We start from the raw sequence: 26,035 nt of genomic DNA, 5'->3' as shown, positions 1-26,035 counted from the left end.
AGGATTAACGTTGGACGGATACTCTGGGATACGGGGATCAATTTGTAATTCTCAGCACTTGTTGGAACTACCTTGTCTCATTGGCTATCCTTTGGTCCAGGTTCATCTGTAAATAAGTGAAAACTAAAGTTTATAAAGCACAGCAATGGCTGCAGTTTCCCTGCAGCGCACTGCTGCAGGTAAGTCACAAAATTGGTGTTTCTGACCGTTCATGCTCAGTAACAGCTGCCGAGGGAGTGGGCACCGGACTCCCAGAGACGCTCAGGCACCCATCTCCCCCCGGCACGCAGGAGGCTCCTTCATCCCCTTTTTCCGAGGGGCAATTTCACGGACACGCGCCGGTGCGGGTGGATTTTAGGGGCAGCAGTGTCATCTGGTGGCCGGTCCCTGCAAGCCCAGGCACCCGCCAGTGCCCCTGGAGGAGCTGGGGCTCCTTTCCTCGCAGCTTGCGAAGTTACAAGGGGAAAAGTGGGTGGAGGCAAATCCGGACTGTGCTTTGCACAAGTGCAGGTTTTGGTTTTTTTGTTTTTTTTTTTTTTTTTTTAAAAGATCTGTTATGACAGACTTAGCCCAGCATCTATATAGGGCTGCTAACATTTCATATCATCCTTTGCTTCAATTCCATCAGCCGTTAGAAAATCATCCAGCCAGGATCCCAGAGTGGCTAATGACCAGTAACCGTGAATGAAATCAGCAATGCGCAGGAAAAAAAAAAACACAAACCAAACAAACCAGCCAACCAAAAAACCTAAAGACCTATACATTAGGTTTGCAATAATAGTAATTCCTGTTTTCTTTGGATCGGTCCCTGTTCTGCTATTGGTAAATCACAGCTTTGGGGATGCAGTGGGTAGCACAAACGTAGGTGTGCAGCAGAGAGAAACGTGGCGAAGCAAAGGTGCACCATGGATGTATTATAGCATCGAGCTGTAACAGGTAAAGACAGAAAGAAAAGCATCTCAGGAAAAAGCCACGTGTAATATAGTTTTACTGTATGATTTAAGTATGATTCCATTTACTGGAATGATTTAAGAAGATAACACCCTGCCCATTCCTGATCTAGGCAGGAGGGTACCTCCTTTCAGATGCCATGGTTATTAACTGGTCTTCCCAGTTTTCAGGTTTCCTTAAAATGCCATTCTGTAGCCATCGAGCTGAACTAGTGCCTCCAGCCACTGCAGCTGTGCTATTTGAACAGGTTGTACCTTGTACTTGGGAAGAAATAGGAACCTGAGGGTTCCCACTGCTGTAAGGTGAATCATTAAATCAGTAGTTTGTGGTTAGCATATGGACACAAGTCAGATATTGTGCCACTTGTCCTCAGGAGAAATGGGCCAGATCCATTTTATCTGTCAACCTACTGGTGGCCTCTGAATCTCTGTGTTGCAACTCTTTCAACCTTGATATTATAAAGAGGCAACTTAAATGTAAGATGAGATGTAACAGGTAAAGTCTGACCAACTCAGGAACACACAGAATGCACTTTGCACACCAGAAACCCAACCAAAATTTTCTGGGAAGATTAGACACAGAGTTTCCAGGAAGGGTATGACCTGAAAAACATTTTTAAGAAGGGCAGATAAAGGGGACTCTGAAAGAAAGGACAAATGATCTGCACTTTTTGCGGTCTCACACACTCACTCACACAACACAGAGATGGGAGAAGAAAACAGCCCACCAGGCTTTGTGACAAGGAACCTGGCAGTGTCCGAAAGATGCTACCTGCAGCAGTCAAAGTATTTGCTTTTTTGGCCTTCATACAGTGCCCTGGGATGGCCTGATCACAGTCTTTTTCCCAAGGAAATTTGAGACTGAACCAGCCACTCTCAACTGAGCCCCAAAAGCGCTTTGTTCATCCTGGCCCGTCTCTTCTGAAGAGCAGAAGACCTCAGATGACTTGTAAGGGGCTACGAGCAGCACTGCCTGCCCCACAGGCTTGGGTTTTCACAGGGTGGCTGAGGAGCTGGCACCAAGCCTGCATCCTCCCAGCTCCACAGCACTAGCACTCCCCAGGAGGATGCTGCCCCAAACTCTCAGCAGCTCCCTGCCCTGCCTGCCTGCTGCCCAGCCAGGGAGAGCGTGCGTGATGCCAGAATCAGCCCTGCTCTCAAACAGCAGTCCCAGGCCTCAATAAAATGATTTTTAAGTTGCTTCTGCAATTGAGTGGGCAAGAATGAAATGCACGGTTTTACTCAGTGAGCTCCTAAATCCAGTCCCTCCCCCTGATTAGCCAACTTGCTCGCTAGATACCTGCACAACCCACAAGACACTGCTATGTCACAGAGCCAATGTCTTATTGAAGCAAATGTTGTGGAAAATCAGGAGTTTCAATGTCACTATTTTTATCCTAATAGCATTTCAGTGACATCACATACAGTGATTAAGGCTTTGAAATGTGCACATCCTGGTTCAGCTCCACTGGATGATATCAGATGCTATCTGTGTCATTCTGGCCTTTGACTATTCATAGACTTTTCCTTTAATGTGGGTTTTGATTTTTTTTTTCCACCAGGGCTCTTGCTTTTTAGTCAGAGGGAATAAATTTTCAAGTATCCATATCACAAGAACAATTTGGGGCACAATCAGAAAGCAGCTAAATTATTTCTGCATAAGCACAGGGAATGGCCACTACCCTTTTTAAACCTGAATCTAATTTCTGTCAATTATACTGCAATTTGTCACTGTCTCCATGGCTTTCAAAGATTTCTTTTTTCCCTTTTAGAAGCAACGTGACTAATTTTCCTAAAGACTATGCCAGCCTCCACTGGCACAGACCTCCAAATTCTGTTTGAATCAAACCAATTTAACTGACTTAATTTCAGATGAAGCCTGAAGTCTCTCAGTCTGAGCCCTCAGACCACTTATTATGATAATTCATAATAGTGGGGAACAAAACACGCTGTACAGCAAGGGTTATGGGGAGGCAGGAGCTCTCCTGAGTTTATGAGATTGGCTGGGAGCTCACTTTCCATTTTCTGATCTTTATGCAATGTCCTGCAATACTCAGATAATTACTTTAATAAAGCAGGTAATAAACACTATTAAGTAAATGAAAGCTGAGAGGCTGGTGTTGAAACATCCAATCTAATGCTTTCGCATGCACAAAGCAGAGTACTGTAAGAGCGACGGGTTCATCTGCCTGACAAAATTGGTGCTCGTTATGGGAGAGCTGATTTGGCTGTCCTGTGATACCACCGGCGGAGGAGAAGGGCCCGAGGCTGTGAGACTGCTCACTGCCAGATTTTTGAACCATGTGAAACTGCAGTCATCAAGGGGATTTTGTGGTGCCATCCAGGTCACAGGCAAATTGGTTCCCTCATTTGTTCTACAAAAGCATGTAGATTTTGAGATGCTTTGGGTGTTGTTTAGGTCAGGACCCACTTTGAGGTCAGAGGAACATCTAGAGGTTCCCTCAGGTTTGGTGCTGTGAGGACCAAACAGCACTAAAGGTCATTGGTCATTGGACCATCATCTTATTTCAATTTATTCTTCAAAGACAAGAAAAGTTTTGCAGGATAAGGGATGTATTTATACCCTGGGGTCTGCACCCACTGAGGCAGAGCTCAGACAGAGGGTGGTTGTGTCCCAAGCCTCCTGGTCCCTTGCCTGTGGTGACAGACACCTTGGTGGGACTGGCATACTGTATCTGGGGCAGAGCTGGCCACAGCAGTGGAGTAACTGTGGGAGAAACATTAGGCTGTCTCTATCCAGCCCTCTATAAACTGCTGTGATATTATGCAGAACCTAAAAAAGCTAAATACATGGTTGTAAAAATGACTTCTGCAAGTGTCTGCCTACTACTGACCATCCCAAAGACCATTAGAAGGACCCGGGCAAAAGCAGGAGCTGGAGGAGGGAGGAGGGAGGTTGGAGCCAGAAAATCCAGAGTTATGAGGACTTTGGGCTGCACAGAGTGGGACAAGCTCACAGCCTGCACACCGGCTACTGGCACAAAGAAGGACCAAAGCCATGTTTGTCCTTCCTCAGTGGTGCTTGGGCCTTCACATGTGCATCTCTGGATGCAGAGAGAGCGTGGGCAGACAGCTGGAGGGAGCTCTCTGTCCTTTCCTTCATACCTTGAAGTCTGCTGCACAGCCACTATGTCCAGTCCGAAAGGGCAAAAGCAGCTTTCCTGGATGCCTCCATGGAAAACTAAAGGCATTTTCAACGACTTTTTTAGGCATGCCACACACTCCTGTAGCCTGTCTGCATGTAGCTCAGGGAATGATACAGTCCATGAAAGAACTCCCTAGGAGACTGGCACCCTCACTTCTGATTCTGCAAAGAGCCATGCAAGAAAAAGAATGCTGTCTGGTAAGTGAGATGTTGCAGACACAATTTGACTCATCAGCCATATCCTTATGGACAGGCTGGTGGCACTGCTTGATGGCTGAGCTACACAATCTCAGCAAGAACTGAAGTCAGCGGTTGCGAGTTCATATTCTCAAGACGGGGAACAAATCCTTGTAAGCATCTGCCCCAGGAAAGAATGTGCACAGACGTGGGTCAAAAAGCCTGGCAAGTACAGACCTGCAATTGCATGGAATGGCCAACCTTAACAGGGCTGAGAGCAAGACAAAACTTGCTCTCAAATCAGGAACCCAGTGAGAAGCTGTGACCAAGAGAGATGGGCTCTGCAAGAGGGTCTGAAATAGCACAGTGACTCCCACTAAGCTAGAAACATATATACGTATGTTTGTAGTGACTTGTTTTATTACATATTTTCGATTTAGCATGTTCTTCTGAGTAAACATTACTTTATGTTACAAAAGCTGTCAGGTTGCTAATTGATTAATCTTGGATTCCCCTATGGGAACAGGATGACAGATACCAAACTAAAGTGAGCTCTCTTCAGAGAATTGCTGTGAAACTCAGGCATCTCCTGCTGAAGTCCCAGCTTCAAAGGATGAGTAAGAGGGTTTCATAAAAAGAGAACAGGGATGGCTCCAAGCCTCAGTCCCACATGGGAGAGCAAACCCACTGAGAGACCAGGTAAGACTCTGTAGTGCAGCCAGCTCAGAGCTCACACCTGCAGTGCTCAGGTCCCCTCTGCAAACAACGTGGTTGCATGCCAGGTATCTGCAAGGCTGGGCCTAACTCTGCTCCCGAGGTTCTTCATATTCATTCATATACCATTTATTTGCTGAAGAAAACTTTCAGTTTGATAGCTACACATGGTTCTTAGATGTACAGCCATGAAAAGTACTATGAAGCACAAATGAAGTGAATCAAAACTATTATCTCTCTAGACTTTTCTCTTAAAACATCCTTCATTTTCAGTTGTTTTCATTTGACCTCAGGCTCTGCTCCGTATGCTCTCAACCCTTTTTCCTATCTGAGGCACTCTACTTGGATTTATCAGCTCACTGTTGTCTCTCATTATTCAATCAAAAGTTGGAAACTATTAAGCCTGTGGCCTTATACTCATGTAGAAATCTAGTGATGTGAGCAGAGATCTGTGCAGAGCTTAATGCAATGAGAGCCAAGTCCATAAAGTCTTTAATATGCTATCACAGTTTAAATCACTAGTGATGAATCATTACACACTCGTGACCCCCTCCTAACAGTCATTATACTTAATCTAAAATAAAAAAATCTAAATTATCCACAAATTTCCCCAATGATTTACGACACCTGCCTCTTTGTCCAGACCTACACCATGATTTTTCATGCCAATTCTGAGCCTCTCCAGTTTAGTCCTACTTAAAAAAATCTGATTAGCAGAGAATAACTTTAGACTAAGCAATCTCAGTTTCTTAATTCCTGAGCTGCTCTGTAGTATATGTGATTTGTAAAATCTGTAATTCATACCTTACCCCACCAGTAGGATTGTGGAATGGGGATGTGGTCAAGGCGGGCCCCACGAATCCCAGCTCTTCTGTAAGCCTCAGATGTGAGATCAGGGAAATTTCTGTTCAGGTCCAAGTTCTGAGCTGTCTGTCGTCCAATGACCCATCCATTGTAGCCAGCTCCCTATATTGTAACATAGAAGCCAACCTCAGAATAACTCCTCAAAATTGCTTTGTGAAAATTGTTTAAAATACCATTTTAATCAAGGGGAAGTTTTAAAAGAAGTAAACTGAAAACGTCTTTACTGTTAAAAAACCACACTTATTCGTCAGTTTTATCCCCATGAACACTAACGCACTGACGAGTATGCAGAAAGCATTTCACTCACCAGTGATGTGAGTCATGCGAGGAACACAGCAGCTTCTTACTCAGCACAGAGCAGCATGCAGAGTGGTTTAAAGGAGAAAAAGAAAATACAGCTGACACTCCAAGAAAGGCTCAGGCAGAATGCCATAGCCCCAGACTCATACAAGAGACGAGCAATGTAGAAAAAGAAAGGTCCTATTTTCATGCTAATGGTGCTAGTGATAACAGTGAGGCGAAAAGAAGAAGAATGTTGGGTAACACACAATAGAAGTTTTGCTTTCACAGATCTCCTTCAGCCACCAGCTGATCTCAGAAAACTGCCGTCTATTATGAAAGTGTGACAGTACAGAAAATATTCACATTTTATTATACTTGTTCTTATAAATGAGGAAGAACATCTATTCCACAGTGTTAAACTGCATTTCCTTATAAAATAATTTAACAGGCATTACAGTGAGTCAGTGGGAATTTTGTTCTAGAACTGATAGCAGAGAATGCTAAATGTGCGAAAAAGTAACACAGTCATTCCCACATCATTGCATGCAGGCAGCAAAAATTATAAACATGGCTCTGATTTCCTCTTAACTCTGTCCACATCATCTTTGGAAACCAACCTACTGGCAAACCAGCCTGGGATTCTGGCTGCCGATTATTAACATTCCCTCCCATACGTGACACTCTCCTCCCAGTTTGTCCTTTCTCACAGGGAATTTTAGAAACATGAAGCTCTGAATATTTCCTTATAAAAAGTCTTTCACCTCTTCTGCAGCCAGTTCATACCCATCAGGGTTGAGTGAAGGTAGGAGATGAATTCTGGTATTATTAATCAAGGTCTGGACGCGAGGGTTCCCAAGAAGATACTCCGAACATAGATATTGTGCGAGGTATATTAGCAGTTCTTTCCCCACAACTTCATTTCCATGCATATTGCCAACGTACTTAAATTCTGGCTTGACTGTGGAATATGAAGTAATGAGATGTTTTAATTAGATTATACCTGGATGGCTTCCAAAAGCAGAGTAACCCAAATAGCTTACTGATGAGTCAGAAAGTTTTATTTACACTAATTTAATGCATATGTTTCTGTAAATAGCACACCAGTTCCAGGTGATTTTCCCTTCATTACAAGTCAGTTCAGCAACAATTTAAATAGTGTGAAATAAAGTAAGTTCATACTTTCAGGATCCCAAACCATAAGACGCAATCATTGCTCTGAGCTTTTGCTGGACTCATCATTAATTGTGAAGAAAGAATGCTGCAAACAAAACTGTCAAGCCATGGCTGGGAAGGAAGAAAATACACCCCTGGCACTCTCATTTACCTTGAGCAGCTTCAATGCCTTATGTTGTCACAGATCCTAGAAACGACCTGCAGATGTGTAATATATTACCCCTGTACTTGAACAGAAATTAGGTCGTGCATAAAAAGTGGCTTCCAGGCTAAATAGCCTTGGAATAAGACTATTAGAAACATATAACCTCACAATTCCCTGCAGTTCTTCTCTCAGTTTCCATCCTTCCTTGGAGTCCAATGGAAAGTACAAAACAGACGCATTTTGGAGACACCTTTTCCTGTCTATCCCTTCATCTTTGTCTTTGATCCTGGCCATCATCGAGCACTAGACACAGGAGAAGGGCCAGCACAGAGCTATTATGACAGCTTGCTCAGGCTGGCAAAATCTCCAGCTCTAAAACTATTTCCACCCTCTTTTATGCTGTCCTAAGCAGCACGAAGCAACAGATTTAGAATGAATTGCTAGGTAACGTGTTAGAGTACCATATTTTATCATGCCATAGCCCAGTTTTAATTTAAAACCCTGATTCGTAGCCTTTGTGTTTTCCTGGTAAATGGAGTATCAGCTTAAAGAGACACCTGCAACTTCTTTGCTTTACACAAGAGAGGAAGGATGATAGGCCAGGAAATAGTAATGTAGATCTTTGCTCTGTTAAAGCCGTCTGCTGGGATCTTGATCAAGTTTAAAGCCACCTCAAAATACATCTACACCATGCAAGGCAGTGTGGCCGAGAGTAAACAAAGCTAACACCAGTCTTCGCTGCCTTCTCTGCCTCTCCTGCAGCACAGCACACAGAAGACACATTAGCTTGACTTGAGATGATAATCTTAATAAAGTATTAAGTCAGATGCAGTTCACTTCTGCTACACTGCTGAGGCTGCTTTGATGCTGGAGCTAGTCCGACGATAAGCAACCTGAGGCTCTTGGTGTGCAGCAATGGCCATAGCAGTCCACAACATTTAGTCAGGTACTGTATTTGAGCTGGGAGCTCATAACTAGAAAATAATACCTAATACTCCCCAGGAAAATGATCTGCGTTTTGAAGCCTTTAGAACATTTAAAAATCTGGCCCTTGCTGTCTCAGTGATGAATCTACAAGATCAAGGTATTCAGGTGCTATGACAACATAAATTCCTGGTATCATTCACCTGTTACACTGACAGGTACTGCACTGACCTGAATCTCTGCTCAGGAGGATTGTTTTCTGTGCTGCACTGCCTTTTTTTTGATGTCAATGTCCTTCTATATCTGAGGCCTTCTCACAAGCTGTAAATATTTTAGGATGTGAAGGACTATGTTTAGACTAGGGACGTGCATTACTTGTAGGAAGTGTCTAGGGTTTGACGGTACAGCAGTAAATAAAAGGAGACTGAGGAAGTGGTAGATGATGGAGAGGGCAGGTCAGTAACAGAAGACTATCCCAACTTCTTTGTACGCTGGGCACAAATACATTATAGCCGTATTGCTGCAACCAAGTACACGGTCATACATCTAGGAACAAGGAATGTCAGCCATGGTCATAAATGGAGGTCATAAAGTTAGGAAATTGCAACTGGACTGTAATTGCTGCAGTGAATCATCAGCCATCACTGCAATTCACAGAGGAGGAGAAAAGTTTTTGAACCAATGCTGTTTACAGTTTAAGTGATATCCCATTAAAAGGACCTGTTTTCACTCAGATAATCTGCACTGCCCTCAATAACCTGATCAACACTGATATAACTCACGCAGTTCATGGTGTCCAGGCTTGGTTGAAAACTCAATCACAAAAAGATCCTTCCCTTCAAAACTGCGACCTATGCTGTAAGTTGTTGCAATGTGGGAGCACTTAGAAGCAGTCTTCTTCAACGTGCTCACCATTTGGGAATATGAATGGTGTTTGAACTGAATAAAAGTTGCTGGCAAGTCTGAAGGCAAATCTTCCTCAACCTCTACTTCTCCTGCAAAGACAAATTGTAACACAGTGTTTAAAACCATGATGCTCAAAGTATTGTAAGAATACCTGCATATTTCTGCAAAATATCTTTTCAGTAGTAGAACTATAGAAAATACAGCCGTGATCAAAACCTTAAATGTATGTAGTATGTCCTATACTGCTTATTGTGGCATATTTTGTTTGCAAAATCATATTAAGGCATATGCATACTGACAAATATTTTCTGGAACCTCAAATTCTAATTTGGCCTTTGGCAGGCTTAGCACATTTTAGTCACAAAATGAACACATTTTTCCGTTTGAATTTGGTGGATCAAAATCATTTTTATGAGATTCAACTGTCTTCAGCTATCTAGATCTTTTTCACGCAAACAAAAATCTGTGACAATCATTAATGAGATTATTTTAATGAGCTGTTAAGTTTGTCAAGTAGTCATGAATTTACAAGTACATTAAAGTCTCAGTTTTTAAATAAAATATTTCAAATATACAGACAGCTATCACACAGGGCAGGGCTTATCTAAATGCACATTGGCAGTCAAAACATCTAGTTCTGAGCTGCCTGTCTTCATGCTCTTTGTATATGAGGGAGAGAAACAGATGCTTCTTGAACATAGTTTAATTAAGTGTTTAAAATAGGTAGAACAAAATGAATCACACCTTACAGGTGTCTATAAAGATGACAAGCTGAGATGACAAGTGGAGGGGTTTTGTGCCATAGACATGTCAAGCTGAGTGAGATGAGACCCTTTCAATCTAGATGAGTAAGATGTGTCAGCAGAACTTCCTCCCTTACCTCGCAGCTTTGCCAGTGGGTCAAAACATCCCTCTTCTTCCCCCGCGAAAAAGCGGTCGCAGTCTAAGAAGTAGGGCCAAGCCATGTCTATTGCGTCAAAGGCAGGGAGGCAATTTTTTTTCAGATTTTCACAGACGTGCCGGCAGGGCTTTATAATTTTGTCCTTTTCGCACTGCGGGGCCAGCACCGAGCAGCCCAGGAGCCTCAGGTCTGGATTGCATTCTCCCTGGAGCAAGTTGTGCAGCACACTGATGAGGATGTACTCAGAGCTGTACTCAATCACTTCTCGAGATTTCTGATCCAGAAAATTAGGATACATCGTTTGAGTATAGGCAACATCAGTACAAGAACTTAAGGCAATGTCGACACATTTTGCTATGAAAAGAAGATGAACATATGAAAAATAACTTGCTTCATTGACACTCTAAATAGTTCAAAGACAACAAAACAAATAACACATTCAATGAACTCTTTTTTTTTTTTGTTCACAGATAGACTGGAGGCAGTTTGCAATACTCTCAAATGAATCTGATGTCTAAAACTACTTATAGAAAGATGATGGAAAGTATGCTTGGTCTGAAGATTCACTGGGAACAGGTTGATGCAAGTAGATGTCATTCAGAATTCAAATGGTACCTGACAATTTGATGGGGCATCAGGGCTTATCTGATTGATAAGCACTCCTCGTAAAATAAGATTTTTGTAAATTCAATACCTGAACAGCAATGAAAGGACAAATCCCTGGCCAGAAAACACTGGAGGACGAGGCCCCTATGGGAATTCACTTAGCTTGGAAACCACCAAAATTAATAAAGCCTGGTTTCCAAAGGAAAGACTGTCTCATACTCAATTAAATCTTATCTGATTTAAATTAAGAATATGGTTTGAGCTTATTATACAGCAGAGAATCCATAAAAGAGAAAAATCCCCTGCTGAGGTGAGAATTTTCTGGTGTCTAACATGGGGAAAACTCAGATTCCTGAATCAAGTGTATTTGTGATATCCCTCTTTCCCCTGTCCTTGCCTTTTAGTACGGATTCCCTGATGAGGTGTCAGATAATATAGATTTTTTTCCTTTAGTGGGGCAGGTATCGATAAGATATCTCTCTTCTTTCCTTGGCCTCACAAAATTTGTAAGATTTCAATATCTCTGAAACTGCAGTCCCTGTGTGTAGTTTGATTGAAATTGCCTGAAAAGATCAAAAGTTATTCTGGGACTTCACTCACAGGCAAGCAGGCCCATAAATGTGCTGACATGTATATTCTCATAAACCTAATACATTTGAAGAAATCAGGTTAAGAGGCCTTAGGAAGGATAAGTGTTGGTAATACCTTCAACCCACTCAGACGTGAAAAGGGCGTAATAGAGATGTCTCTTCATAGAGTTACTGGCTATTACAGTAATGGGCCTACGTTTGAGCCCAGTTGCTAAGGTCTCTGGCCAGTAGCAAACACCATTGTTACAGCAGCAAAATTCTACCTTGTGTGAAAGAGATCATCTCTCTAGGAACAAAACCTAATATAGCACCAACATTAGAAAACTTGTCAGGAAATAATGAAGAAATACTTAAGGTCTTGAGATCCTCCAAGGACAGCGAGCAAAGTCACATCATACCTTTCTGTACAGTTTGGCATTGACCTGTAAACAAAGATGAAAAAAAAAGCATTATGGGGCAGTTGTCCATGGTACCTCCGTGGTGTTAGGAATTGTCCAATCTGGTAGCCCCACAGAGGATGCTGCAGCTCTACATTCTGAGGACCAGCCATACCAGGGACAAGCACATGTTGAAAACACAGTATAGGCAAACACAACCGGCAGCAAAAGCATCATGAAATGCGATTGTGTAAGAAATCAGGTCTGTGTTTGAAAAAGATGCTGAGCTCTCCAGCCCTGACAACTTGACAATATTTCTAGGCATGCTTAAAAACTGTAAGTTAAGCGCCTAGGAAATTTCACTAATGAAAATGTAGGTCATTAATAATCTAGTTTTGTCTAAAAGTCCATGTAAGTCCTCCTGTACATACCAAGACGCCTTATGGACCTTCCCCTAGCAAATCTTCTGGTCACACATAATGCTGTGCATGCCTTTCTTGTAAAGCAATTGAGCCTTTGGTGGATATTAAGGGATGTATTTCTGCTTCATCCTACTTCATCCTATCTCTAGCAACTGCATTATATAATCCTTTTAATAACATCTTAAAACTAATTATTTCCCTCCTCAACTACTCTCACAGGAAAGCTTTTCCAAAAGCTCACTGCTCTAATAGCTAGAAATTGCCTTTTAATTTCCTGCCTAAAAGTATTTGTGGCCAGTTTATATCCATGTGTTGTTGTGCCAGCATTGTCCTGTAGCTTAAATAGCTCTTCATGCTCCCTGGTGTCTTCCTTCATCCTGTGTTTGCAGAAAGCAATCAGATCCCCTTAGCTTTCTATTTACTAGGTCAAATAAACAAAGCTCTCTTGATTTTGAAGGAACATGGTGTGATGACCAGGAGAGGTCTCTTTTGCTCCTATAGCCAATGATTCTATACTTTCTCCGATACTGGTAACTAAAAAAAAATATTGCTACCAAGGTACTGGAGATGTTTTCACCAGTGCCTCATAGGAGCTAAGCCACTACGTGCAAGCTTTTTAAACACCAACAGGTCTGCTTTCCTTGTGATGTACTGGGGATCTAGCTATGTTGCTATTTCTGACTCTCATTGGGCGGACAGGCATCTAGCTTCTTGCTCAGAAAATTGAGCATTTGTCCTCATAAGACCAAATTCATTATGTTTTCTTTTTTTCCTACTAAGCAAAGTTTAAACTTTACTCCCAGCATATTTGTTTAAATGTAATCATCTGCATATGTGTTGCTAGTAAGTTGATCATGCTTTATCCAAAATAAAATCATTATAACGAGAACAAAATTAACCCTGGAGTTTTATCTTGGAAGGAGACATGTAATTGGAAATGAGTCTGGTTCTGTATTATGAATTGTCATTGATCCACATTACCTCATAAAATAAATGAGGGATCAGAACTAGCAGAAACAGCCCATTTCCAGCACCAGCAAGTTCTGGTAAGCAGCAAGCTGGAAAAAATTATATTCATACAAACTCCTTTCCTGGCTTGGTACATTATGCTAATTGCAATAAACAATACCTGCTTCATCAACAGTGCCTTCTGTTACAGGATTTCAGTGTTTCCCTTAGTTAGGCACAATCCCCTCAGCGAGATAGTTATTAAGGTCAAGGCATTTCTAAAAAAGTTTCATCTCAGCCAGACACTGCATGCAGTTTTACTTCTGGGGGTAATCAAGGGATAGTATTTTGTACAATGCTAGCTGGGAAAGAGAAAGGAGCGATCTCTTGTTAGGAAGAGCTCCAGCAATTAATCCTGCTTATCAAATTGGATGTCACTACCTCTGTGAATCTGGATAGTCTTATATCCTAACGCCGTCACACCCACAACACTCATGAGGCCTCAGACACAAGTCTGGAGCCAGCAAAATGTTCCATACAGAGGGGAACACTTGGTGTGGGTGGTACTGCCTTAAGCTCGGCCATGTCCCAACGAGCAGAGGGATGGTATCTCTGGTTATCACCAGGACCATTAACAACGAATCCTCTTCATTACCTTGAGGGGCAGCTAAGAAATATTTGAGGCTTTTTTTTTCCTCCTCAGCAGAAAATTACTGTAGTGTAGCTATTATTTTAGACTGCAAGGCCATGGGTGCTGAGCACAGTTCCTCATGGGTTCATGTAGGAGTAGGAACAGTCTTTCCACAACTGCTCAAGTTTCCTCAAAGGTAAAAGGCATTTCCCCTCTGCTGGCTCTGTGACCAAGCTACAAACGTCCCTTTTGTTTGTCTCTGCAACATGTGCTGATCAAATAACGAAACTGAGGCACACGCAATCTCCCAGACTGCTATTACTGCGCAGGAGTGCTATGGCCATCAGTCAGTCTGATACGTGGCACAAACCTGTTCTCAATGGTGTCTCAGTATTCTGCTTATTCAGCTGGAGAAAAAAAAAAGGCATTCTGGCAACACACTGGAACAAGCAGAGGAAACCAAAGGGAAAATGCAACAGGCGGGGCCTGGGCATGGTGCTGCTCCTTCCCCTGCTCTGGCTCTCCGAGCGGCAGCAGCCTTGCTACGTTTAGCAGATGCCTTTTTCTGCCCAGCTGGCCAGAAGGAGAGGTGTTGGGAAGCAATGGATCGCTGATGGAAGAGACATGCGAAATTCTGCTAAGTCACATGCTGTAGCTGGGTTCACAAGAGGACTGCATCGTTTTGTGAGCAGGAGTAGATGTTAGCACAGGAGAGGCAGACAGCTCCGGTTTCAGACTGTCTGCTACCTGGCTTCTACACTCTGTTATTTTTACCATACTTACAGGGAGAGGCAATCTGTTAAGCAACATGGCTATTATTCATTAACAAAGATGCTGACTGAAGAGGATAGATTTTAGATGAGGAACTCAAACCCATATAAACTTTTCCCACGTTGACTGAAGTTGTTCATCTCAGTATGCAATAAGGAGGGGTGATTCTTCAGCACAGGATAAAGCTTTTCCACTACATTTGGCCCAGGATGTCCCTCACCTGCTCAGAGCTACTAACACTTGCTCACTGACTAGCAGCAAAACCGATTCCTTCCTCCTGGGTCCTAAACCTAAGCCTCACATTTCTGCAGCACGCTATGCTATTTTCTCCCTGTCTCTGCCAGAGACATGCATACAACTTCTTCTGCCGTCTCAGAGGCCAGCTCTGCCCAAATTGCAGCACCCCATCACAGCCCCCTGCAAGCTGCCACATGAGCCATACATCAGCCACAGCTCTGTCACGTAAGCACCTTTGAGTGAAACAGCTCGACCTTTCAGGTTATCAGGAGTTAATATTTATAAAAGCAAGAGAGAAAAGGTCTGGTTTATACTAGAGCTGGCTTTATAGCAAGTCTTAAATGTGTATGTGTGCTGATGTGGTGTTTGGACTTTTCCTATGTTTCCTAACGCCAATGCTTGCATATGTTTTGGAGGGTGCAGCTCTGCAAGGGCCAAAGATAATTCTCCAGTGCGTGTACTTATACAAATAAGTGTGGATGCACGTAACTGGGCCAGAGCCTGGCTGCCTGGAGAGCAGGCGTCAGGAAACTCTCCGAGGCCAGCTCCCGAGCTGCAGCTGCACGCTCTGCTCCTGGAGCCCTGCACCGCGAGTCTGGGTCACCACACACAGAAATGACCAATATATCTGTGTCCCCATCCATTACGGCTCATTTTGTCAAAGCTCCGGCAATGCTAACCAGAAGAGTTCAGCCACTCCTTTTCTCTTTTTCATAAGAGGAATGCAGGCAATGATACACAGATTTTCTCAGCTCTCCAGATTTCCTTGGCAGGCTTCAGTTGCTGCTTCTTGTGTGCTTGAAAGAGCCGAAACCTCTTCCATTCTTTGAGCAGAGGCTTCCCTGGGCTCAGAGGAAGACAATGCCGCCTCGTCTCATAGTCCCATCCACAGACAGGTTGGTACACAGAGACCTTTTTCTTCCTGACCCAGAACAGCCTTTTCAGTTTTTTATGTTTATTTTTCTACTCTAGCTATTCCACCAGAGCTACAAAAGTCCTTTCAGTAGCACGGCTTCTATTAAAGATTATGGATAAAATAACTTACTGAAGAGGAGAAAAGCCATTTCAAGCTTTCTGAGCCCTCTCTATAATATACGCTTCTGTTTTTAATTTGCAAAGGCAAGCCTGAAAATCTACAATGCAGCACATACATATTTTACTGCCAAGCTTACATTTTTTCCCCTTGATGATTCAGCACTGAAAGAAGCAAGCTGCTGTGATTAACCCTAACCCAGACAATGGGGCTCAACAGCTACTTCCAGTGCCATGGCTTGGCTGGTTGCCTGTTTGAGAGCAAAGCCAACAGGAGACTTGTGCACTTGAGGATACAGACTAAGCCAAAGGGCCAGTCTTAAATTCAAAATATCTAAATCATTCAGTGAGGCTTACACAATTGCATTGTTATGACTGACAGATCAAACAAGATCTGATAATTTATCTTATACAGACCAGCACACCCTCTACCAGCTCTCTGGGTTTCTTACTGTTTGTTAACAATATTGGAAGACATATGTATTCATCTTAGCCTGTTTATAGTAAAAATCTCTGCTTTTCCAAACAAGGCATTTCAGTTTCTGATGATATTAGTATTACTCTCCTTGCAGTTCTACATGGTTCATCGAGTCAGTCTTTGCAACGATAATCTGCCTTGTAACACTAAACAGACAAAACTTAATATCAGCAGTAGTATGCAAGCACTGCTGGGCTGTACCATTTTGCAAAACATTGCAACAGCACCTGCAAGTGGCAAAGCACCGCCTGCCTCCAGAGCCGGCTCCTGGCTACAGCATGAGGGCAAGAGCAGGGCAAGATCCATCATAGCATACGACAACGGATCGGAATTGCCAGGAGGAGGGTGCAGGAGGAGTGGAGAAGTAAGGGGACTAGTGGCAGAGGAATGAAGCAGTTGAGTAGCTTAGCCAGGGGAAAATGGTCAAGCAGAAAGCTCAGGAGAAAAGGTAGCTACATATCTATGGCATACATGCAGTGGCAGAAGTGGAGAAGATTCCCAGCCACAGAGAAGGAATTCCAGGAAAACTGGAGGAGAGAGGAGTGGTTGCAAAATGCAGCCCCTGTGGTTAACTCCTTTTTCTGGATACATCAAAGCTGTTGTGAGTAGAGGACTGAAATCCTGTTACTAATCTTCCACTCCAGCAATTGCTGTAACTGCCCCAGGAGGGAGATGTGTTTGCAAACAGGCCGAAGCAGCGTACAGGACCTGGATGCGCAGGCAGTGAGACAAGCCCTGGTATAGCGCTGTTCCCTCACATGAAGAAGCCTGAAAGCACCTGAAAGAGATTAATGCCTGATCTACCTTCACTTTGCAGAGCAAGATCACAGCAGGAAGATGCAAGCTGGTGTTCATTATTAATCACCATTCTTTCTAACCCAGATGCTGCCTGGCATTCAGTTAAACATCCGTTTTTATCAAATTACTGAAGGTGTTCACATGGCAATGACACTGCAGTTGGCTCTTCCAGGACTGTTTCTTCCACAGGACTGGTCTGGTGCTTTTGAGAAGATGTTGAAGCTTTCTCACAGGTGATGGAAGTTCATGCAACCTGCAAACCACAGGTCAAAATCTGTGCAGATGCACAGCAAGACCTGCCACTCAGCAATGGCTCAAAGCCAGCCTCAGTGGTGGCCAGTAGTTCTCAGTTGTTTCTAATTGTCCAGATGCAACTCAAACGGGGCTGCAGTTGTAGGAGCCTAAAAGAACTGAGGAAGAGTATTGCTGTCTGCCTGCCTGTCCCCACCATCTGTCCTCCCTGCTGAAAATCCTGAACAGAAGCATAATCCCAAACCAAAAAATGCTAAGTGCCCTTTTTCAGCCTCATTGGAGATGTTTTCTCAGTTGTGAAGGGAAAAACTACCAGCTGGGAAAACAAAACACAAAGAAACAACAATGACAGAAAAATGGTCCAGGAGTTGCCAAACTGACTGAAGGCTTGCTGGGCTGCACATGTGGCTGGGCTGCTGTTGAACATGCATTCACTGTGCACCAAGATGATCTGGAGACACATAGAGATCATCTCTCAGTGTCTGGCCAACAAAGGAAGGAGAAATCAGCTCAGATCTGGGAAATGTTTGGAACAACAGGTGGGGTGGGAAAGTGGAATAGATCAGAAAATCTCTACAACTGTCACCTAAAGGATCATTTTTTTTTTTGTCAGGGTAACAGGAGAAGGGTGAAACCACTTACTGGCTGGTAACCTGGAGCTGTGATGGCTCCATAGCTTTACTTTGTGACCATGTACTTTCTATAGCTCAGTTCCCACTGTCTAGGGACACAGTACTCTGTAAGCACTTTGGCCAACAGCTTACCTTTGAGTCAGTTCAACTTTGTTGAATGTCACTGGACAGAGGATTATGTCTGAAAAACTGAGGTTTTTATCCTTGGTGCTACAACCCTTCCAAAACATTTACCGAAACACCATTCTATCCTCTTTAAACAAAGTCTGTGTAGCCCCTTAGCATAACTGTGTCTTTTAATTAGTTTAGATGTATGAGAACTATTGTAATTAACAATACATCTGGGTCTTCTGCAGGTTGTTGAGTTTTAGCCAAATGTGGTATTTTTATGTTACAAAAGATTGATAGTTAATTCAACAGCCTTGACTACAATCTTAATAACACTGGAATTTTAAATCTGTCTCTTAATCTCATATTGTCTCCTAGATAGGGATGTCCTGTTATAACCCTGTAAAAAATGAAATAGTGCCAATTAAATCAATGGAGTTACAGCAGGATAAACAAAGGGATTGAAATTTCAGTTTTACTTCTGCAATGGGCAGAGCAACTCTAAGTCCTTAAACTCCATTGACCTGTGACAGCTGTGGCCAACTGGGAGGGTGACTCTGTCTAAACAGGATTCAGAAGTCATAAAAGTTTGGTAAAGAGACCAGGACATGTCCCAGGAGCCCCAAAAATCATGTTCACAGCATGACTTCTGCACAGTACCTCCATGCTCAGCCTCTCCTAAAACAATGACACCTGTGACATTTATCCAACATTTGGTCCAAGCCTGAGGAGAGGATGGCTCTCACATGGCCTGGGCAGCCCAAAGGGGACCACGGTAGCTATCAGCCAGCCAGTACCCCCAACCAACCACTAATTGACTGTGTGAAGGGAAAGGCAATGTCTAGAAATATTAAAGGGAATCAACCATAAGTGTTACTAAGTCTTGCTAAAAGTCTATCTGTGCCTTAAGGCAGTGGGGTTTTTGTTCAAGTTTTGACCTCCATGTATTTACACACCCACACTTTTAAAATGTTTGAACAAGTATTCTGAAGAAAACTTTGCCTTTAGATTAAAATCATACATAAACTATTTCAGCAGGAAAAGCATATACCTGTGTATTATATTTTCAATGTAAACTTACTTTCCCCACATCAGTGGCTGTTTCTAATCCCATTTCCCATGTTAAATGTAGCTGAAGATCAGTATTGCTAAAATAATACTTGTGTAGAAATACTAGAGTCAGCGGTGGGAATCCAGAGAAGCTCACATGACTCGGTGATGAAAACCGGGTTTACAAGAGCTGAAATTTCTCATCTTGTGAGTGTGCATGATGTAGATGCTAGTTCTGTATTTTTTTTATCTTGACAAGTCTTGGAGACATCCATCTTGGGTGCAGCAGGCGAGATCCCTACAGCTTGGGCTTTCCCGCACGTGGCAGCACAGTGCCGTGGCCACGCTTGCTGTCGGCTGTCCCGCGGCAGGGCGAGGGACCCAGCCAGCACCACTGGACCTGGGGCACCGGAGCGGACCCCAGCCCGCTGCCAGGTCACCCAGCGCAGTCACATGCATGAAGGCAGCAGTAGCTGGAGAGGCTCTGCCTGTGTGTGTGTACATAGACATGGGTTTCACTGGGAAATGAGCATTTGAAACGTGTGCAGCAAGTGAACTAATGGTCCTGTGAAGCTGGGGACAGCATGGCACTCATGGAAAGCAATGGCTTTTCATTTTGTCACTTAGCAGTAAACCATGGCACATTGTGGAGATGGGAATACTACAGAAGGAGAGAGGAAAGGTATAGTGTCTATATGTGAAGCCAGTTTTTCAATCATCAGTCTGATTTTCCAGACGAAAATCAACTTTACTCGATGCCACGGCTTAGAGAAGAGGGCAGTACCACAAAAGCTGTAATGGGCCCCAAGGAAATAGGGTACTCCTGCCCCGCAACCGGCTAGACTTTCCCTCCCCCAGCTCTCGGCCTTATTCCTCCCCACTCCCTCCCACCTCCAGCGGTTTAACTCAGAGACCCTCGGGATGGGGAAATCTCTGGCCTGGGAGCAAAGCGAGCCAGGATGAGGGGAGAGGCAGAGGCGGGTGGGAGAGGAGGCAGCCCACGCGTGGGGAGCGCCAGCCAGGGCAGCCCGGGGGGCCGCGCTCCAGCCGCTCTCCCACCTGCAGAACACACAGCCCCGGCCCTCGGGATGGACCTCGCCCGGGCTGTGCCACGTACCTGAAACGCCTTTCAAACGGTCGGGCAAGGAGTAAAGGGCTCAGGCGCCCCTTTTGCCTCTGAACCCGGCCCGGCTCTGCTGCCGCCCCAGAGCCGCCTGTACCAGGTCCCGGAGCCCACACGGTGGCACCACAGACGGCAGCGGGGCCAGGCCTGTGAGGGGGCCGCGCTGCCCGCCGGCACCGGGAGCCGGGACGGGGCCAGGGCCCGAGTGTTGCCTCCTCGCTCGCTCTATGAATCGGTGCCCCTGCCCCAGGAGCCCCCAGCGAAGCGCGGTATGAACGCCAGCCGTCAGAAGAGCTGCCTTAACCCGGTCCCTGGCAGCCTCCCTGCTTGCACAGAGAGGCATCTGCTTTTGCTATTTCAAGGCATGTGACTTCAGCCTGCCTCTGTTTTGTTTTTATTTTTGTTGTCAGCGATGGTAAAAGTGCTGCATTTAACTAATTACAGCTGGAATGCATCCGTCAGCAGCAGAGACAGATAAAACAGGAACGTGTGCTACCAGCTCCCTCCGCCAAAGGCTGGGTACCTTTCAGGGGAAACAGGCCAAGCTGTGCTTTTCACACCCAAAACAGAGGCTAAGGGGCCAGTAAAACGCCTCAGGGTTTGGAAGTGCTTTCTCACCATGGGGCAATGTAGCATCTTAACACTGGGGGAGGCAGTGGCTTACAGGCTCCCCAAGGACACAGGGCACCGCCGGGGAGAAGGGATCTGCCCTCTTCCCAGCTGCTGCCCACAGAGCTCCCCACAGACTGTGTGATGCCTGTGCCATGCTGTGGGACTGGATGACAGTAATAATTTCCTTATTTTTCTAAACAGAAGAGCACAAAGCATTTTGTAATGATCTTGGTATTGTTAACAGTGTTTCATTTGTGTTTCTTATTAAAAAAGCAAAATGAGTCACAGCAGAGCAAATATCACCGGCAAGGCCAAGCAGTCCGCAGAAAACAGCTCCAGCCTTGCTGAGAGTCAAACAGTGGCACTGGTTCCTGCTGCCTTTCTCTCTTGCACCAGCAGCTCCAGGCTGCTCTGCTCCCATGGGGCTTCGCAGGTCTGGCCACTGAGATCCACGAAGATCTGTACAAGGGATCCCAAAACAGCAGAGAGACTCCTACCGCTACAGCTGAAAACATGACCTAGAGTCCTGGATGTTGAGAGGAGACCCCTGCAAGGTGTATTTGTGGACATATGCAGCACTGCAGTCCTCTTTCTTTTCCATGTGGCCTGACATGACCTTATCTCCCCTTCAGAAACTGAAGGCCCTTTGAGAAATCTGGCAGGTCTCTCAGTGTCCAAGCTGCTACTTTACTCCCTGGTCCAACATAGAATCATAGGATCGTTATGGTTCGAAGGGACCTTGTGAAGTGTGCCCCTTCCTCACGTTGCACACCATGTAGTGATGTTGGCAGCTCACTTTCCCTACCACTAGCCATCCCTCTAGGGCCACATTCAGTGTTCTGGTCCCACCACGTGGAAGGTGTATTTCCATCACCTGCTTTTCCTCAGGTCCTCCCCTAAAGACCACACAATTGCTGATACACACACAAAACTTTATGCTACTGCAGAGTTACCCCTCGATGATCCCTACAATTGTGGTTGCCAGGACCAATACCCCATGGCAAAACTTTGATCAGATGTAACTGGAGCAGAATCATACCTCACAGAGAAAGGGCATGCTACAAACCACACAGCCTCTTCCTGTAATTGGCTGTAAATAGACTACAACATTTCTCTTTGTGCAGCTTTATCCAAAAATAAAATCCCTTCAGACTGCGGTAGACTTCACTTTGATGTTCATGGGAACAGCACTCTCAAATTATATGCAGTACACGGCACATGGACTGCGTTGTGTAGCAATTCAATGCCAGTACAGTCTATGACTTATATTTAAGCACTGAAATATAGTTGAACTTCCTTGGGTAACATTAAGGTCACTTTCAGGTTAACTTATCCCTTCCTGTATTCCCATAAAATAAGTATTTTTCTGAATCATTTTGAATTTGAACTCTGAAAATAGTTTTCCTGGAATAGACCTTGTCACTACACTGGAATCCACCTCTCCACTGTCTCCATAGAAATGAAATTTGAAATAAGTCCATTTGATTAAAAGCAGCATGTATTTTTAAAAGACACTGTTAATATTTTTTTTTTTTTTTATCAATCAGCTGGTTACTGAACCAAAAGCTTTATATCCATTTAGCAGCATATTCCTATCTAACCTTTATTCTGATGTGTAAATCTGCTTTCCAGCCAATCAACTCATACAAATTCCATGTTGCTTATAGCAAGCTAAAACACACCCTACAGCTGTCAGATCCTAATAAATCTTCTCATGCTTTGGATTCGAAATAAGTGACCTAAAGCTAAATGTAAGGAGAAGATTTTTTTCTTAAGCAGAAAAGCACATAGAAGGTCGAAAGTTCATGTTCTTGCAATCTGACTACCACGTTCCTAGAAGGCAAGGCCAGAGATGGGGCAAATCCCCTGCATTCCCCATGACAGCAAGGGGAATCCTGCCAACTGGGAACACTGTAAATTGATAGAAAGGCACATTTACACATGGCCATAAGAGACAGCGATGGAGAAACATTGCATTCCCTTACATCATAAACTTGTTTTTTTTGTTGCAGAGCCACACCACTGCCTGCCTTCCCATCCACGCATCCCAAGCACAACCCCAGTTTCACCACTGGCAGTCTGCGGATTTCCAAAGAACTGATCCCCTCATCTCTAGGGGAGAGTGACAGCTCCTGCCTCCCTGACCTCAAAGCTGGAGCCCTTTTCTCTGCTTATCTCCAAGAGAAGGAAGGAGAGAAGGGAGGCTTTTGGGGTGGTCAGCCTTACCTAGGGTCTCCTGGCCGGTTTCGCAGCGGGGTGCTGGCTCGGTGGCCCTGAACAGCCCGCCGAGGAGGAGCAGGAACCTCAGGACCATGTTGGAGCCCCTTTGCACGGGCAGCACAGTGATGTGGCACTCGCTGCCTGATGGAGCAGCTCCTCGCTCGGAGCCTCAGTGCGGCTCTGGCTCTCCAAGCTGCAGAGGAAATCAGTGCACTGCAGGGGCATGCCCACGTCTCGCAGTGTATGCAGTCCAGGCGTCAGATTTCAGCTAGCATTTGAGCTTGGAAAGCAAAAGGCTTTGAGACAGAGAGGGAGGAGGAATGAGCTCCCCCTCCCCTCTGCCTCCCGACCTCTTGCAGCCTGGTTTACAATTTCATAAACAGTTGGAGCCAAGGGGGTCCCTGCAGGGATGCATCTCTCTGCTTCCCAGCCAAGGGTCCAATGCCTTTGGTCTCCATGCAGCAGTTTTCCTAAGGGACACGAGAGCTTCCTTAAAGCGTGGCTCGCTGAAGCTGAGAGCAACTGCCTGGAGAGAGCAGGGGGAAAAGAGACAGAGAAAAGCAAACAATCGAAAGCAACTTTTCTCCCAAAGAATGGTATTTCATAACCTACTTCACTGCAAGTTTAAAACGCAGTGTGGGGACTCTAAGCTACATTCCCTCCAGCACGGCGAGAATGGGAACCCACAAAACTGCCACCAGGATCCCCCACCACGTGCTCCTGCTGGGCAATTTACTTAAGATAAGATCCAGTTCACAGAGGCAGACTTGGAGGGATATTAGTCTTTTCTGTCTATTCTTAAAAAAAAGACTTGACAAAAAAAGTAGAGAAGGTCCCAGAACAATACAAGCTTTAACTGGATGGTAAATATATATAAAGTTTATCTTAAATTTATTTATTTATTTTTAGTTTGGTTTTTTTTTTTGGGGGGGGGAGGAGGGGAAGATGTTTTGTTTTTAAATGGAGAAATAGGAATTGTATATTCTTATCCCTATGCAACATCTACGGTGGAGAAGCTTGCATTAGGCAGGATGTGAACACCTTGTTTCTTACCTATACATCAGAAAAATCTCTCTTTTTTCCATCTGTGTCACAGGAAAATGGATTAAAGGGATTTTTCTTCAAAAATCTAGACCAAAACAGACCAAAGCATCCTGTCTTTCCAAGTGGTGTGTGTTCCTTTGAGGATGGATACCTGCTTACACATGAGAGCAGAGAATCTGTCCGTGCAGTCGGAGCACGCTGGCTCCTGCTGATCACTATCAGAGAGATCGGTAGGGAGCTGTGGTGCTATATGATAATGTAATCAAATAAACCTCCCTGTAGGGAAACACACAAAAGAGGCTGACAGGGCAGGAGAAAGCTGTATGCGTCTCGAAAAGCAACTGATGTCTCATCATATTTGAAAGAGGTTACATTGCTAGATGGATTTGGGAAGCTCTGCAGTAAAGTACATCTGCTGCTGCCAGGCTCTGCAAGAGAGTGTGGCTTTTCTTGCCTCCAGTATTTCCTACTAGATCTGGAAACTGTGAAGCCTGCCCTGGGGGTAAACAGCACAAAAGCCCATCAGGGTTCAAAGAACAAACTTCTAAGAACAAGAGTATTATTTAGCTGCCTTTTTTTTTTTCTGCCCTAATCACACAGCAGCATGTCTGGACTCTGTGGGGAAAAAAAAAAAAAAAAAAATAATAATACCGGCACAGCTCTGCAAGTGTGCTCTTCAAGGGCAGGAATACTTCACCTTCTGCCCATCTCCCCGGCGGCCTGCGATGGGCTGCTCTGGATACCAGTCTGCCACATTCGTACCTGATGTGCTTGGGTACGGCCAAGGGTGTGTCTGAGCCCAAACCTTGCTGTATGCCTGGGCCATGAACTTTGTGTTAAAGGGCAAGAATGAGGCTGCTCAGATCTAACCTAAGTGATGAGGTTAAATTCCTTACTGCTAAAAAGGCTGCGGAGATTATACTCGCAAACGAAAGCTGACCCCTAGTCCTTGGAAATGCTGAAGTCTTGTAATTTTCTGCAACAAGGACATCTCCCCTGTACATCCCAACGCTCTTTGAGGTGAGCTTCAGTAGTTGTAATCCAATCAGCTTTCCACTTTTTTGTCTTTTTCTTGTCAGCATTATTTTGTTTCTGCCTGTGATTTCTCACTCGGTCTCCCAACCTTCAATCTAGGCACTGTATCCTCATGAGAGCATCCCCCTTCCACCACACTGCAGGCTACCGTCCCTATTTAGATGACTCATACTTTAGGGTCATCTAAATGGTCATATTTTAAAAACACCAACATAAGTTCACTTTACTGGGAACCCCCAAAACATTTTGCAAACCACTCACCTGCTTTCACCAATGCTGTCGGCCCTACTGTGATACTCCACATTCATACTGTGCTCCATGCCTTGTCTCAAATACTCATGACACAAAGTCCCATCACACCAGGAATAATGACTTGGTGTCATTTGGGAATGTCCATTTGTTACTTCCCTGAATTAAATGATTGTGGTACACATTATATAATTTCTTGTTCTCAAGATTATTGTATCCATCTAATATTATTTGTAGCTTGTCTACACATTGATTTCCACACACTCACTGCAGTTCAACCAGCCTTTGAGCCATTATATCACATTCATCAGAATGGTATTTTCTTTGCCTTGCATAAGGCAGTACAACCTAATGATGAGCTTGGATGAGTTCTGGAACAAAAAGAACATTGCGTCTCATCATCATAGCAACATGCTCAGCCTAATTGGCCTTGCCAAGGGTCAGGACTTGTTGGCCTCAGTGCAGGTTTTCCAGGGCCAGAGCCTGCAACACCGTGCCCTCACTCCTGCGGGTCACCTTGCGTTTCTTTATGACATTGTCTAGAGCTGCAGAGTGGCTTTAAGAGGCCACCATCTCGGATGACAGGAGCAGACCTCTGCCCACTCTTTGTGCTTCCAA

The 26,035-nt window shown here is 44.4% G+C and overlaps 1 protein-coding gene across 1 annotated transcript in view; it reads right to left on the bottom strand.

Moving 5' to 3' along the window:
- The window catches only part of CPZ (carboxypeptidase Z), a 34,515-nt gene extending 11,201 nt beyond the window's left edge, over positions 1 to 23,314 (bottom strand). Inside the window, exons 1-6 of the mRNA XM_086746858.1 lie at positions 23,096 to 23,314; positions 11,797 to 11,820; positions 10,182 to 10,556; positions 9,178 to 9,390; positions 6,915 to 7,111; positions 5,812 to 5,973 (exon numbers count right to left, since the gene is read on the bottom strand). Coding sequence (XP_086602984.1) covers positions 5,812 to 5,973; positions 6,915 to 7,111; positions 9,178 to 9,390; positions 10,182 to 10,556; positions 11,797 to 11,820; positions 23,096 to 23,183 — 1,059 coding nt within the window. The 5' untranslated portion in view covers positions 23,184 to 23,314. The remainder of the gene's footprint in view (positions 1 to 5,811; positions 5,974 to 6,914; positions 7,112 to 9,177; positions 9,391 to 10,181; positions 10,557 to 11,796; positions 11,821 to 23,095) is intronic.
- Positions 23,315 to 26,035: the final 2,721 nt, after the last annotated feature.

This window comes from Chlamydotis macqueenii, chromosome 4 (genome assembly GCF_036417535.1).
Source record: "Chlamydotis macqueenii isolate bChlMac1 chromosome 4, bChlMac1.mat, whole genome shotgun sequence".
NCBI lineage: Eukaryota > Metazoa > Chordata > Aves > Otidiformes > Otididae > Chlamydotis > Chlamydotis macqueenii.
The sequence above is the reverse complement of the archived record's forward strand: the minus strand, read 5'-3'. Positions and strand labels throughout refer to the sequence as shown.